The sequence below is a fragment of the Poeciliopsis prolifica genome, unplaced genomic scaffold (genome assembly GCF_027474105.1).
Source record: "Poeciliopsis prolifica strain line A6 unplaced genomic scaffold, Auburn_PproV2 SCAFFOLD012, whole genome shotgun sequence".
Taxonomy (NCBI): domain Eukaryota; kingdom Metazoa; phylum Chordata; class Actinopteri; order Cyprinodontiformes; family Poeciliidae; genus Poeciliopsis; species Poeciliopsis prolifica.
The window spans coordinates 2,580,143-2,595,505 of record NW_026562387.1 but is presented as its reverse complement, the minus strand read 5'-3'; the positions used below and the strand labels follow the sequence as shown (position 1 = coordinate 2,595,505).

At 44.8% G+C, this 15,363-nt stretch overlaps 1 protein-coding gene across 4 annotated transcripts in view; it reads left to right on the top strand.

Annotated features, from left to right (window-relative positions):
- nrp1a (neuropilin 1a) overlaps nt 1-15,363 on the top strand; it is a 73,539-nt gene that overhangs the window by 13,236 nt on the left and 44,940 nt on the right. For all 4 annotated transcript variants that reach the window (XM_055037363.1, XM_055037360.1, XM_055037361.1 and 1 more), the window contains one exon: nt 9,706-9,887. In XM_055037363.1, coding sequence (XP_054893338.1) covers nt 9,706-9,887 — 182 coding nt within the window. The remainder of the gene's footprint in view (nt 1-9,705; nt 9,888-15,363) is intronic.

The following is a 15,363-nucleotide window of genomic DNA, read 5'->3' as shown; positions in this document are numbered from 1 at the left end:
TCCCAGGAGGTCAGGGAAGAGAAAGAGGAGGAAGAGCACCAGGGGGAACGGATGGAGTGTTTAATTGAATAAATCCCAGTGCAGTTATTATTACCACTGGCCTCAAGCGTCCTTTCTTTTGCAAATCCTTGTGTGAGAATCTTAGCATGCAAGAGCTCATATTGCCGAACCCCTTATAGTTATGTTGTAGTGTGTTTTGGAACTAGCTCAGTAGTCTTTTTTGGCTCCTTCAATCTACAACTCTGCATGCCTTCTCTATCTCGCTCAGCAGTTTCCCATAACACCACCAAAGCCAGTCACACCTTACTGTTCCTCACTTCCTGTCCATTGTGGGCAGGCATGGCGGTTTTGACTAGCTTTCAATGGCTTTACCTCTTCCTGACCTCTGCTCCTCTCGGGTTCTTCAAGTACGATACGCTCCTCGCATGCAGGAGCGTGTCGCAGTTTACTTGCTAAATGAGGTTTTGGAGGAAAGCGAGTCATTGCTGCTGTTCCCCACTTGCCAGCTCATGAAATGTTCAAGCCATAAAAAGTACATGGGAATAATTTTACTTTAAAGTTTGTCCCATAGAGTTACTTAGTCCAAATTGTTTTCAAATATCAGAGTATTTGTGCCTTATAATTATGCCAAAAATTGGCGTTGACAAGAATGTTGTGTTTTGTGGCTCTGACTTCACTAACAGATAAAAGGAACATTTATGTTAGAGCTCAGCGTATGAGGGAGTGCGACCTACGCATAGAGGCCTCAGTCCTCTCTGCAGCAGTCATGGGTTTGAGTCCAGGCCAGTTGACCTTTGCCCTATGTCTTTCCCCTCTCACAACCTTCTTTCTTGTCAACTCACAGTCAAGTAAAGTCATTTTTACAATTACAATTTCTGTAATTAAATCTAACTAGTTAGATGCTGGTGGGAATTTCTGAGATAAATTATGACTCATAATGACCCGTTCTTGCTGTCCTAGTGCCGTGAGCTAATCATTGACTGGGATGGAGGCGACGGTGGTAGGAGTTCGTCCCACAATCGGGGTCGTGTCCTTGGGCAAGACACTTCAACAGAGTGCCCAGTGGTCAGAGGATCCGGTGGCAGCCTCAGCTCTGACAGACTGCCCCAAGGCAGCTGTGGCTAGTATCCAGTAGCTTGCCACCATGTGTACCATGTGTGCATGAATTGATGAATGACTGAACGTAGTGTGAAGTGCTTTGGGCTCCTTTGGACTCAATCAGTCTGTTGGTATCTGTCGATCCACTTGCTTTTGTAAAACAAGCCACAGGCCCTTGGTAGCATTCAGATTCCTGGGGTTTTAATGTCGTGACTCGCTGCATGAACAAGGTGATAGTTGCAGAACCGAACAATTCTGTCATCTCCCAAACTTATTTGACTGTAATGTTGGAATCAGAACATAAAATCAGATGCAGTTTCAAACTGGATAACAAATTTCGAAGAAACACCCTAACCCCCTTTGCCCCCCGGCAACATGTCATTGTATTCATGTCACTCAGGTGTTTCTTGGGGAGAGGGAGCATCAAGAACGAGGCAGAGAGGTTGTTGTTTAAAAAGCACAACTGTAAAAGTCCACCCTCCTGCTGGGCCACGTCGTCCCTCCCTCCCAGCTCCCTGTTATTTTTACCCTTGACTTCTCATTGTTGTAGCGACGGCGCACCATCTGAGCCGTGCCGCCGACCCCTGTGGAGGACTCTCTCCTCGCTCACCTCTGCCCGCCCCCTCGCTCTCTGTGTAATCAGAGATCCTCTCAAATGTCAAGGTGGGACAAATGGGAGCCATTCCCTCCAGTAATGACCGGCAGAAATGGTCTGCAGCAGGTTCTCTTTCTCCGTCTCGCCTGCTCGCTTCGAGACAACATATGCCTCCCTTTCATCCCCTCTATCATTTGCTTCCCGTTCTTCTTTTTTTTTTTTTTTTTTGTCCGCCTTTGAATTTCATACCTCTTTCCAGCTTTGCTGGGGTGCTTTGTGAATCATATCACAGAGTTTCAGGCTGTGGTGTTAGAAAAACGTTGGACCTTTTCAAGTGAGAGTGTATAATTGATCTATTACACAGCTTTCATTTGGAATGACTATATAATAAGGCCATTACTGCTAAGTTTATGAAGGTTTTATTTGTTTTGTTTTCCTTTTTTTATAAAACAGACTAAAGGGTGGGTATCTTCTTTTGTGAAAAGCTCACACAGAGTGGGGATATTAACATTTGCACTCTCAGATGTGCTGTGTTCACAGCAATTTTTAAGTTTGAGGCCCAGTTAGCAGCAGAAAAATTAGTGCGAAATGTGTTTTCATTTTGCCTTTAGCGGTTTTCTAAATCACAGCACTTAAGTCAATCTCACAACGTTTGAGATGAGGAAAAAATGATGTGTGACAGAAACAGAGAGGAGGTCCTTGATCTACGTCATGCTGTGAATGCAGTCAATGACTAGTAAGAAAATGATCATGAAGCTTGCAAAGACCAATAAACTTTATTGTGAACTTTTATTGTCGCTAACAAACAGGGCACCATTTGGTTCTAGACAAATTTCCTGATTTTGGGACATGCAAGCCTTTTTTTTTTTAATGAACACTCAGGCAAACGTCACACTTTTCAACAGAATACCGCAAACAAATTTGTTTGAAATAGTTCAGTGTCAAAAATGTTCACAGTTTTTGAGTCATGAGCTCATGGATGAATGTAAAAATAAAGCCGGTGGGTTTAGAAGACTGGAAAGGTGTGAAGTTCAGACAACCCAGAAACAGAGGCCACCATCAATTAATATCATTATCCGTCACAAGCGAAACCCGTCTTTGTGCCGGAGCAACTGTTGTGTGTTGAGATGACTACACAATCAGGTTGTTCTGACCTATTTGTCACACCTCAGAGGTTTAATTAGGGGAGAAACTCGCTCCTAGCAGGATGAATTGCAGTGGGCGCAGCTCTTCTTTGACCCCGAAGGCGTGTCGTGGTCTGTCATAGCAGCGGAAAGCGAATCAGCTGAACAGAACTGGGCTTGCTCAGGGGTCAGAGCGTTGGAAGTCTTGCAGTGGGAGGGATCGAGGACTTTCTCCTGCTGGTTCCAAACTCCTCACCCTCCACCCATTCCTGTCCTGTTCTGACTTATTAACCCTGCCTCCACCCTGGGGGACAGAAATCCTTCCCCCTCTGTGTGCTCATATTTCTGAATAAAGGATTATTGTGCATGTTGCAGAGGGAGGCTGGATGCAATAATAGAGCCTAAACGGCCAAATTCATTAATTTGATTGTTGGCGACAGCAGATCTCTCGACAGTGTAATTAGGGAAGCTAATGGATGCGAGCATGCTAAATCCATCAGTGCTAATGATAATTGCAGCATAGGAATATGCTCTACAAGCTCGTGGCCAAGGCGAGATTGGGAACGACGAGCGACGGCATCTGAAAATATTGGGCCGAGCCGAGCTGAGCGGCGGAGGCGACACCCGCAGACACTTATTGGTAGCAGGCGCAGCTGGGCCAAGCAGGAGGAAAATATCCGGCTTTTGCGTCCATACATTTCATCTTCGTCCATGCTTGTGGAAATGTATATGGTGTGTAAAACAGACCCGCCCTGGAGGAACCACTTCTGAAGCCAGCAGCTCTGATTGGTTGGTGGTTTGGTCCCTGCTGAGTGACTTGCCACATTCTGGAGCTCCTGCAGCCACGTTCTGCGGAGCCCCAACATTAGCCGCGATGATGATAGCTTTAAACGTCTGCAGATTCCTTTTTTTTTTTTTTTTTAACGCTCTGTGGTCGAGCATCTGCCAAAGCAGTTTGATATGCTGCTTTGATGAGGAAAAAAAAGAGAGAAAAGAATCTGTTTGTGCGAGTCAAAACACAGGGGTTCTTTCATTTTCGTTTTAGTGGATGTAAGCACAGAGATGTAGATACGGTTTGCAGAGGTTTTCTGTATTCTCTCCGTGTTAATGTCTGATGGTGCATCTGTTCAGCTGCTTATTTATGCAGACACCAAATCACTTTTCAGCAGCTCGATACTCAAAAACAAGCCGGCTACTTCCTGGAGGGCAAAAAAATAATACTAGCTTGAGCTGGCTACAATAACATCGTTGGATTTAGCTGTCAAGTTGTCAACATAATGCACTAAATCTTAAATGTATGCACGATATATAAAAGAAAGGGTTCTTCTAGAAAAAAAAATTCTAGAAGAAGTAAACCGAAATAAATTAAAGACCAGAGTCAGGTCACTAGTTAAGTTCACTCAATTACATTTATTTGAGTAACTTTCAGGGGGAAATGATATACTTTTAAGAATTTTTTTATTTTATTATGCTGTACTTTTTACTTTGGAACGTTTGGGAACATTATATGAGTGTGTGGCTGGCAAATCTGTTGCAATGTGGTTTAAAATCTCCGAGGAGCATTTTCGACACCTTGTTGAATCGCTGCTACAAAGAATTGTGGCAGTTCTAGGGCGAAACGGGGGTGCAAGTCAGGCATTAGCAAGGTGTATCTAATAAAGAGGCTGGAGAGTGCAGCTGTATCTGCCCAGGGCAACTGAGTTATGGCTCAATCGATCCCAAAAAAAAAAGGGAACCTCTTGGCCTTGCTTGGGTTAATGAATCTCCCTTGCGGTTGTGAGGCAGTGTGGGAGTCCTGCGAGGTTAGCCCTCTCAGTAACTCAGAGATCAGCATGACTTTGGGCCCCAGTACAAATGTTAATGATGTTTTTCCGGGGCCCCAAGTGACCGTTTGTTAGACGGGGACTTGTTAATACCCGAGATCCGCTGGAGCTGGAGCTTTCTGACAGCTGACAGCCAGGTTCCATTTTCTTTTTTCTTTTTTTTTTTTTCTCTCTCCCTGCTAACTCTCCTTGGACCTCACAGAGCTCTCCTGAGTTCATTGTTAAGGTATTTGGACTTGTGTTACCCGGAGGTGTTTTGACATGTTGTAGGTGACATGTTTTTTTTTTTTGTTTGTTTGGTTTTGTTTTGTTTTTTTCCCCCCCAACAACAAGCTGTATTCTGTCAGAACCAGAAAAGAGTAAACCGAGCAAACGGGCCGGATGTTTTAGAAAGCTCTTGTTCTGGGGTTTTCTGCAGAATGGCCCCGGCTTATTCAGGGTCTGATTAAGGAAGCTAACCAATTCTATGAGGCTTATACAGTCTGTCATAGCGTTACTCCATTGCTTCAGATTGCATTGCCTTTGTAGAACCATATCAAGCAGACATTTATAGCGGGAGGACAGATTATTTCCATGGGAAAGCTTCAGGCAATATAACTGTTATATTGTTAGACCGCCGGTTTGTCGCCTTCTCTTCAGCTTTGTGCGGAGGACTAATGTTCTCGTTTGACACTGGCGGATTGCTTTTTCTCTGTGCCTGAAGAAAGAAGGCAGCCTAATATGTTTGGGTTGGTGAAGCGAAGGTCGTTGAGAATTACATTCGCCCCCTTACTCTCCTACCCCCTTTACTTTCTTCTTCTTTTTTTTTCCTCCTTAATTTCCCCACTGGATTGGCAAACCGTTTTCTCTATTAGCGCTGTGGTAGGCTGCTCACTGTGTGTCCACATGTGCGTGTTCCTATCTGTGTGTGTGTGTGTGTTGAGCCTTTGCCCACCAAGACCCAAAGAAAACTTGAAAGCTAAATAGCTGCATGGCTCAACTGAATTGTGTTGTCAAGAGGAAAATGGAACAGAAGTCATAAAACGTAGGCATCACCTCACATCCTGCTGAGAAGAGGAGTTTAAGTTTGACTTGAAAGGTCAGGGGGAAATAGAGCAGTGCAAAAGAAAAAAGAAAAAACACCTAAACTGTGATTGTGTCTGGGGCTTTTGCTAAGTGGGGCAAGACCACGAACTTGTTTTATGATCCTAGATTAAGGTTGTCACACACCCCAAAAGGCCCTGAACCACAGAAGCGAGTACCCACAGGTTCTTCGAGCGACGTTTAGCACAGCTGGCAACGGGAGAGATTTTTGACGGCATCGGACCGCCCAGCCGAGCGCTTCCCCCAATAAATGCCTTCCAGATGACGAGGGGCCCGGACGGGCCCGCGTTTAACCGAGCTGGGGGAGTGTGGATGCACCGGAGCGGAACCGCTGGGGTTCTGTTTGGCGCGCCGCTCATTTAGGCACAAATAGAGATATTTTGAAGAGATAAGTTCCTACCATTCACAGCAAGGACCCCCCTTTTTCTTCCCCAAATGGGTGCGTCTCTCTTCCATCTGCCTTCCATTCCCCCCCGCTGGGTCGCCTTAATGAGGGCCATCAGAGCTGATGATAGGCCGGAGTAAAAATGCAGTAAACAATTTCTCCTTCCTTGATTGGTGAAAAACAAAAAAGAAGAAGAGTGATGCTACTTATCTGCGAATGCCAACACACCGTTTCGCCCGACACAATATGCATTTTCGACACTCGGCAGAGCCTCCCCCAGCTGTACTAATGTGGCCTGCTCTTCCTCGTCTCTGTGATGCATCTCAGCATCAATTTTTCAAGGCGTCTCTCAAAGCTCGGCTTTTGGCAGTTGCAATGCGGGGAAGGGTGAGATAGCTGCAGAGACAGAGAATCTGAGGTGAATTATAAGTCTGCTGATAGACCAGAGGAAGGCTACGGGAAGATTAATGCTCTCTGCTGTGAGCCAAGAGACTCCCCCCCCCCAAAAAAAAATCTCATACCTACTACTTCTGCTCAATCATTTGTGGCTGGAAAAATGGGAAAAAACTAAAAAAAAAAAGCTCAAATAACTTCTATTCAAAGTAGACGGCCTGACATTACTCTTAACAGGAGCCCACCAGATGAGTGATTTCCTGAGTGTTTGATCACAGCACAGGGGAGAAACACACTGCAAACAACACGCAAAACCGCTGTTTTCTTTCACGGAGCCGTAGCTGATAAAGGGGGAGGCGGAACAAAGCGGAGCCTGTGGAAGCCGAGCTGGGCTGTTTCCACAGCTGGTGGCCTGACGAATTAGGAGGAAAAAGACCTGGACTGAAATCACAAAAATAATCACAGGAGAAACATGGAGACGCCAAAAAAAACAACACAAAAAAACAAAAAAAACAAGAGCAGGGCAGAGATTCCCCAAGAAACGCAGATAGATTTCTAATTAAAAAAAAATGAATGCGGAAGAGGAAACCCGGTCATATGGTTTCTGGAGTTATATATGAAGGGATTTCCCCAAAACGGCCTGAATGACCAGTACAATTATCAGAGTGGGGATTGTTTGTTTCTACAGTCTTATAGTCGCTGGCGGCGCTTTGCTTTTTAAACCTCTGAGTTTAAGCAGATCGTTTCTTAAAGGCACGGAGTCCACAGTTTAAGACTTAAGTATTGATTCGTTTTTTTAGTCCAACCAGCACTTTAAATGTTTTTTGATTGTCAAGTTTGACGTTTTGAACTTCCATTGGTTGAAGCAGTGGCATGCAATGCCACGCCGTGGTAGATGTTAATTGTTGTTGTTTTCATTGTGACTTGCTGTGCAGTTATTGTCCCATTGGAACACGTATGAAGATCCGAATCTCTAAAGGCTGCACACCACACTTTGAGATTTTTATTTGCGTTGGTCTATGACATAAACTCCCAATGAAATACATCCAATAAATTTTGTGTCTGGAAGCTGACAAAATGTTGGCTTATATTGCGGTGAATCTCAAATCGCTCGAGAACCGAGTCATCCCCTCTTGCTGCCTGAGCTTCTCATCCCGCCTTAATATTCATAACCCCCATCCTCATTTCCTCTAAATCCCTTCCCCCGGTAACTAGACTTCCATTTCGCAAATATTATTTTTCAAAATTTAACACAGGTGGCGGATGAAAAAAAATGAAAAAAATAAGGTGTCAAATCCTGCATGCTGATGCATGTCAAACCGCAAGTAAATGATTTCACCCGACAGCGCTGCCATTCAAAGTGTAAATCAAATTTTGGTGAGAGAAAAAAAAAAAAAACATGCATTAAGTGAGTTCAGAATCACTAAGGAGACCTGATGTTTTGACAGTAATTTGGGAATCAGGCAAAACTATGAAAATAGGCTCCTATTGCTTGGGGGCGCACATTTTCTGAGTAGACAGAAGGAGGTGTGTGTGTGTGACTGAACGTGACCACACGTTCACGCTTGTTATTCTCCCATACATCAAAATAAATTGTCAAAAATTGTCTTTGAATTGCAGCTTATTCATCTGCTCCCTGATGATGCCAGAGGTGACGGTCACGAACGTTTACGCTGGGAAGACGTTCAAATAAGTAGTCAGAAATTCACATTATGAGCCATTAGCCATTATGAACCTAAAACCTACCGAAAGAAGGGAAAAAAAAAAAAAGAAAGAGAGCTTTTGCTCCAAATGAAAACACAGAGTGGAAAAGTTGTCTCTACCTGTCCTTCAAACCCACGAGCGCACGCCGCCATAGGCAGGCACTGGAGTGAAAACCGCAACTCATAAGCGTTTATTGTCGACTTTTAACAAATGCCTGAGAGCGCACGCACACACCGACGTCTCCACAGGCTTTTCAGACCACACTGTTAGGCCAGACTTTCAGTGTTTCTCCTGTAGCAGCTCAGGTCTTTGCACGCCAGATTCCTCGGACACGTTTCTGTGCCGCGGCTCGTGTCCCTGTAAAGCTCGCCCCAAACTCCGCTCCGACTTAATTAAATATAATCCCGTTCCATAGACGGCAGTCTGAAAATCCGCTTGATTGAGATGCTGAAGTGTGTGGATTATAAATACCTGTAACATCTGCTCTTTCTAAATACAGAAAATGCAAGTAAGCTCCAGCTCTATATTATCCTGCATGTATTAGGAATGCTGTGAGGGTGATCCGGTGGTTAGACTGGATGTGAACAACTACTTAGCTTGAGTTTGGTACTTAAAGGGACAAAATCACCTGAGTTAAGCTTTACATTGTGTTATAATGTTATTCCCTCATCAAAAACATACCTGGTGTGTTGCCTTAAATCTTTCATGCGTGTTTGAGAAATCCTTTAATTTCCTGTGGCAAAAAAAGCCGACTGGGTGGACCTAGCTCCGCCTTAGAGGACAAAGCCCCACCTCAGCGCTTCAGTTTCCAAGCTGCTTCAGCTTCTGCCTCACAGAGCAGCTCCCCCACTCAGCTCCTTCAGACTAGCCAGCAGCAATTAGCAAACTCCTGGTAGAACTGCACATCCGCTGAACTCATGACAGGAGCTACGTCTCAGTGCAGCGCTGGTAAAAATGTTGTCGAAGGGTTAGTAGAGGAGAGATGTTAACATAACTTCCTGAAGGCAGGGTTTCAGAAAGAGCAGGAGTTTCTTAAAGAGACAAAGATCTAATTTCAAGGCATTAAATTAGATGTGTGTAGCATTGCTTTTAACACCTGAAGGTAAGGTAGAAACTTGATTGTGCTTTTAAATAGCACTGTGAACCTGCAAAAACTGTAGTTTGCTGAACTCTAACATCGGTGCTGATAGGAGCAGGAAACATTCTCACTGTTTGTGTCTAAATTGTAATGAACGCAAATCGCCTCCCCACCTGTTCTGTTAGCTTTTACCCGAAGCCTCATTAGCACAGTGTTGTATTTCCACTACATTACTCACACAATATGCTCTGCAGCATGGTGTTTCTGTTCCTCTGTGTATACGTCTAGGCACTGAACTTCCTCCCTAAATGCCTGGTGGAGGACTGAGAAGCACAGCTGTCCTAATGGAGCTCAGCTCCATGTTGGAGCATGTTAACCCCACTTGTGACCGACTCCGTCTCCGTTTGCTCCGCTCCTTACAGGTATGACTATGTGGAGGTGCGAGATGGTGTGGACGAGAACGGTCAGCTGGTGGGGAAGTACTGCGGGAAGATCGCCCCCTCAGCAGTCGTCTCCTCAGGAAACCAGCTGTTTATCAAGTTTGTTTCGGACTACGAGACGCACGGAGCCGGATTCTCCATCCGATATGAGATCTTTAAGACGGGTGAGTTGCAAACCACACTTTCACCTTCCTGAACTCCTTTGGGTATCTGCATTATATTTTTGAATAAAGTGATTCCCAATTTCAGTCCTTAAGGATCATAGTTTTGGAAGTTTTAGACGTCTCTCCAGCAGAGTTGATTGAAAACATTGAATTGGTGCAACCTCGTGTTTGGAGATGTTGGGGATGAAACCACTGTAGTAGATGTACTGCACCAGGAGAAGGCAAGGTTGTTGACAATATCCACATTAAAATTCAATCAAACAAGAATCTAAGCATGGATAAAGAAATGCTAGGCTAGAAATTTTACCAAACAAATTGTAGCTCCTGATTTCTTTGACTTCTTTAACATACATTTGAAGTCTAATGGAACAAAAAAGTGACTATTAGGATCTCAACAACTCTCCAGTGTTGTTGAGATGCTAGTTCTGAATTGGGCATGGATCAAGTTGGCCCCTACATCATGTTTTTAACAGTTTTTGGATGTCCAGTTCACATGGAAACACAATAAACTTAAAAGATTTTGGAAATGTTAAAAAAAAAAAAATGCTGTTTTTCTGTTTTCTTATTTGATTCCAAGTGTGAGCACAACAGAAAGTATTTGTTTTGCCAGATGTCCATGTCAACATGCACAGCTCTTTTGGTTCGTTACAATGGACAGATCAAAACTGCACTGTTGATCTCTTGGTATATAGTTCATAAAAATCCCAACATTAAACTCCAACATAACGACCCGACGTATAAAAAAAAAAATGTAGTGGAAACTGCTGCAGTAAATACTTTATTTCCACTTTTGTCGGTTTGCGATCTCACTGCAAGGCGCTGTGGTATCTTTTATAAGTTTAGAAGTTGGACTAGCGGTCCGAGTTACTGCCGAGTTAGAAAGCAGTTAAGTTGGGCGTGATGTCCAGCGCCAGATCCAGATCCCTGGGTTCTGAAGCAGGCGGACGCCAACGAGACCTTTGAAGCCGCCGACGCATCTGCTATCGTTTGATACGGTCTGGAAACTGGAGGAAGGTTCTTGATAACGGAGGGAGAACGAGACTCTGTCTAATTTCATGCTTTGTTTGTGCTTTAGTCAAGGCGTCAGAGCGCCACATTATGCAAATGCAATATGGCAGGCAATATGCTTCTTTCAAAACAAATGAATCATGGGCCCATATGTTTCATAATTGTAGCAGGCTTCTTTTTTTTTTTTCCTTTTCTGGTGTGAAATATTACACTATAAGCAAAGCTGTAATTTGCTGAGCAGTGATTGAACAAATGTTGTTAAAGTGTTTTGTTTTTTTCTTCTCGTCAGATGGTGGGCGACAGGGGGGCGGTTTGAAGTGAAGCCGGTTGAAGGAGAAAGTGAAACTCGTTCCTTTTTAAAGCGGGCGCCGCGTCAGGAAGTCCTTATCATGTCACCGTTCCCAATGTTTCATTAAGAGAAGAAAAAAGAAAAAAAATCAGGACTTGGCCTGTTGGCTCAAATGTTAGGTTACGTCTGTCTTATCAGAGCACAGCAGAATTGGAAGAAGAATTTCCTGCTGATAGGCGGCCGTCCTTTGTTTGGACTGGCAGGAGATGAAGGATGAGGAGAGCTTTTCCAGAGTGACTAATAAGCAGACAGGTGGTGTAGGCTTCACTTTCATTAATTAACCTTAGCAGCAGTCTATGGGGGGAAAGACCCCACCCCCCACTCACCCCGTGACCTCAGAGACTTGGTGAATAGCCCGGCGAGGTCCCTCCATCGTATTAATCCGTGTGTTTGAGTGGCTGGATTTGTTGCTCGTCGTCGCCACGGCGGCAGGGCAGCTGGCGGAGTGCGGGCCCATTTAGGAGATCAAAGCGGCTCTCCGCCCAGACATACGCAAACTCATCTGCACGCGCTGCGCCCGTCCGACTCCCCCAAACCTCCAGATAGGCCGGCTAAATCGCTGCATTCTTTTCGCGATTAGCTCGGCATTCCCCGGTCTTCCTTATTAGCGGTGGCTGATTAGAAATGAGCCGTGTTGGGGCGGGAGTCCTTTGACGAGGCAGAACATGCTCTCGAGCAGTTTGGATGAGAAAATAACAGATCTAGCTGAAAATAGGCTGCAACAAAGACCAGGGTATAAATAGTTGGAGCTCGAAGACAAGCTGTGCCTTTTTCGCTGATTGAACCCGAAGTGGAGTCAGGAGTTCGGGGAGGATAGGCGGGGTGAGGGGGCGAGGGAGGGAGGGAGACGCAGGCAGAAAGCTTTTCATCTGGCTCTTTGGCACCCAGCACTCTCCGACCCCCTGCGGAGAGGAGAACCACGGGTGTGCCGTTGCTTCCTTAGTGGATCCAGACCGTCGTCGTGCTTTGAATTTGCTCCGTGTTTTGACTACGGCGGTGCTGGCTCTCCAGCCAAAAAAGAAGGGGCTCTGAGATCAATTAGCAGCTCTGTTTGTTGGAGTCAGAGAGAGAGAGAGAGAAAACCAGAGAGAACCAAGCAGAACGAGAGATACAAAGTTAGCTGATTAGCACGGCTTATCAACAAACACAGGGTATTAGCTGGGAAAAAAAACAAAAAAAAAACATTGTGTTGGCTAACACATGTAACGTTAATGATGAGACACAGATGCTCCGATAACAGATAGAGGAACGGGAGGCTTGCACTTGTGCATGTCAATGAAGGAAAACACAGGGAACGCCGGCTGTTTATCGCCGTGATTATAGTCCCGAAGAGTTAAACTCCAGCAAAAGGTCACATGGAAGATAAATAAACCCGCAAAGCAAACATATGTAAACACACACCTCCTTTGGGATCATGTGCCAGCTTATACAAGTATGTTTACATGGGCACGCTGACCCCACCAAAGCCATAAACTAAATACACTCTCTCCCTCTCCGTCCCACACACACTCCTGAAAATGCTTGGCGCTCACCACCCTGGCTTTTATCAGCTGCGGCCCACAAAGTGTTTAATTGGAAGGGAACAGGTTGTTTTGTGGCTCCCTTTGGCTGCTTCCACATCACTGTCTCTACCCCTCTCCACTCCTCCGTCCCATCCAGCCATCTTAATTAGCACGGGCTATTTGTTTTATAGCCTGCAAATTGGCAGCGACGCTTCACTGGCGAAAGAGTGGCAAGGGTAGAGGAGGAGGGGAGGGAATGAGATGGCATGCAGGAGTTTTTGAGCTGAAAGAATTTGCCTTGTTTTTTTGAAGAAGAAGAAGAAGTAATGAAGTACAGATGTCATAATCAAGATTTGTAACTCCCAAACTACTGTTCTTCACAGAGATAGAGTTGTGTCGGACAGCCTCAGTGTGCCACTCCAACATGGGCTTAATTTGGAAAACGTGAAAACATCATGTTACCTAAAACTGACAAAGATGTACCATTTGTTTCTCGAGATTAGTCTTATTCAGAAATTCATTGACTTTGTGTACATGGCATTGCAACAACCAATGCGGATCCAAATTAAATGCTAAATATAGCCTCACAGTCAGTCCACATGCTCGGTATCCAGATGGCAACAGAGGAAAATAACTCGTTCAATAGGAAGAAACCTACAGGAAGACATGACTCATTAGTGGCAGCTAAAAAGACGAGCTCCGTAGGAGTAGCATGAGTTCAAAAACACAGTAATAAAAACTGGCTGCAGTGGTGCCTTCAAATGGTTTGTTCAGGAAAGAAAACAGGTTCAACACAGAAGAGCAAGATAAATTATATCAAGTAGAGGAAAAAAAACCTGGTCAAACTGGCTGCAGTGGCTCTATTAGCTTGGACATGTCGGTGTTTTATTCAGGCATTAGAGGAACAAGACCCTGGTGCCTGGGAGCGGCTACGAATGGGGAGATTGCGGTCGGCAATTTTTACGGAAGAGCTATGGATTCAACACATTTGAATGACACAACTGCACATAATCATGCTGTCACTGCTGTGAGAGCTCCAGTGGAGCCAGCTGCAGATTGCCTGAAAAAAACAAAAACTACAAACCACTAAGAAGACAATAGGAAGTAATTTTCTATGTCATTGGTAACATCCATCGATTGATCACGTGACTCGCGTGATACAGAAAAAGTGCATACGAAAGAGATGTAGTTCTTATTATACGTTTTAATTTCTGAAGCAATAGATGTATTTCATCTATCTCAGCTGTTTTGAAAGTGGCTCAATTCCATAAAGCAAACTTATTTTTGTAACTTCAAATTGCGTGAGTCTGTGGTGAAAGGAAACGCAGCTGGTGTCTGATTCTGTTGGAAGTCGGTTCACCATGTCCCACGACAAAACAAAACCTTTCATTCAGAAATCCTGTTGTCATCTCACAGTAAGAACACTTCTACATGAGTGTATGGGAGACTTTGGGGCTTCAGTAAGTGGCACAAGCCCGGCAGCATCCGGCACGGTTACGCCAGATAGCAAACTTCTTTGAAGCGGTGAGGAAGTAGACTGCGCCCCAGCCTGTACCTCATCTTATCAGGCAGGTTTCCTCTCTCCCTCTGCTGAGGTGGGGCGGCCTGTCAAGAGTGCAGTTTATGTGGTAAATACCATGTCGGCATAGCTGAGCCTCAGGATGTATGGAAGGGTGTCGGTGAGGGTAAACCTGCCTTCCCCCATCTGTTTCAGTGATTGGATCTCCCCACGCTCCTGGTTAATGGTTGATGTAGTGGCGAAAGAGTTAATTTTCCACCAGCAATCAGGCCGTCTATCAGTGTGACATAAGGGGAAAATGAACTGGAGGGTTTTTTGGGGGGGGGTATACAGAAGGCATGAGGAATGGGGCTGGGAAATGATCAGCCAGAGAACAACATGGTACATAAACAGTGGTGATTTCCTTTGCAGTCCAAGATCAACACCGTAGTCCTGGCCAGACACTGAGATTAGCTTGAAAAAGAACAACGTGGGGCCATTGAGAAGGAAGGAGGCAGAGGGAAAGACTACAAAAAATGTCACATTTAGTACCACTTTCTTGACCAAATGTTGTCCTTATGATTAGCTCTGGTCCGCTTTTCAGCAACGGCTTAATAAGAGTCAAAGAGAAACAAGTCATCAGGGAAGCCGGTGCCTGACAGACACCCCCGCTCTCTCGGTCGCAAATTTATTGAAGATTCGTTCCAAGTCTCAAACACTTGCCCAGATTAAAATCAAAGCTTCATTATGTACCAAGTTCAAACTTCACCCATTGAAAAGAGTCTAATCACTCACTGAGCCGTGTCGCGAGCGGTGCTTTAGGAGGGCGCTGGAAAACGCACGCTCAAGGTCACTTCTCTTTCCTTCCTTAAGCGTCCGGCCATAACTCTGGCTGTTTGTTTGGAAGAAGTGCTTGGAACTGCAGACAAAACTATTGCTTTTCTGGTGCAGATGTGTTTACGAAAGCCTTTTGCTTTAACCTTTTTCCCCATGATGGCATGGAGTCCACCAGGAGAAACAATGAACAGTGAGCCAATAAAACAACACAAGGTGAGACAGAGATTAAGTTTGGGGGCAGGGAGCAAGAATTCAATTGACCCTTCAATATATTTGTCTCCA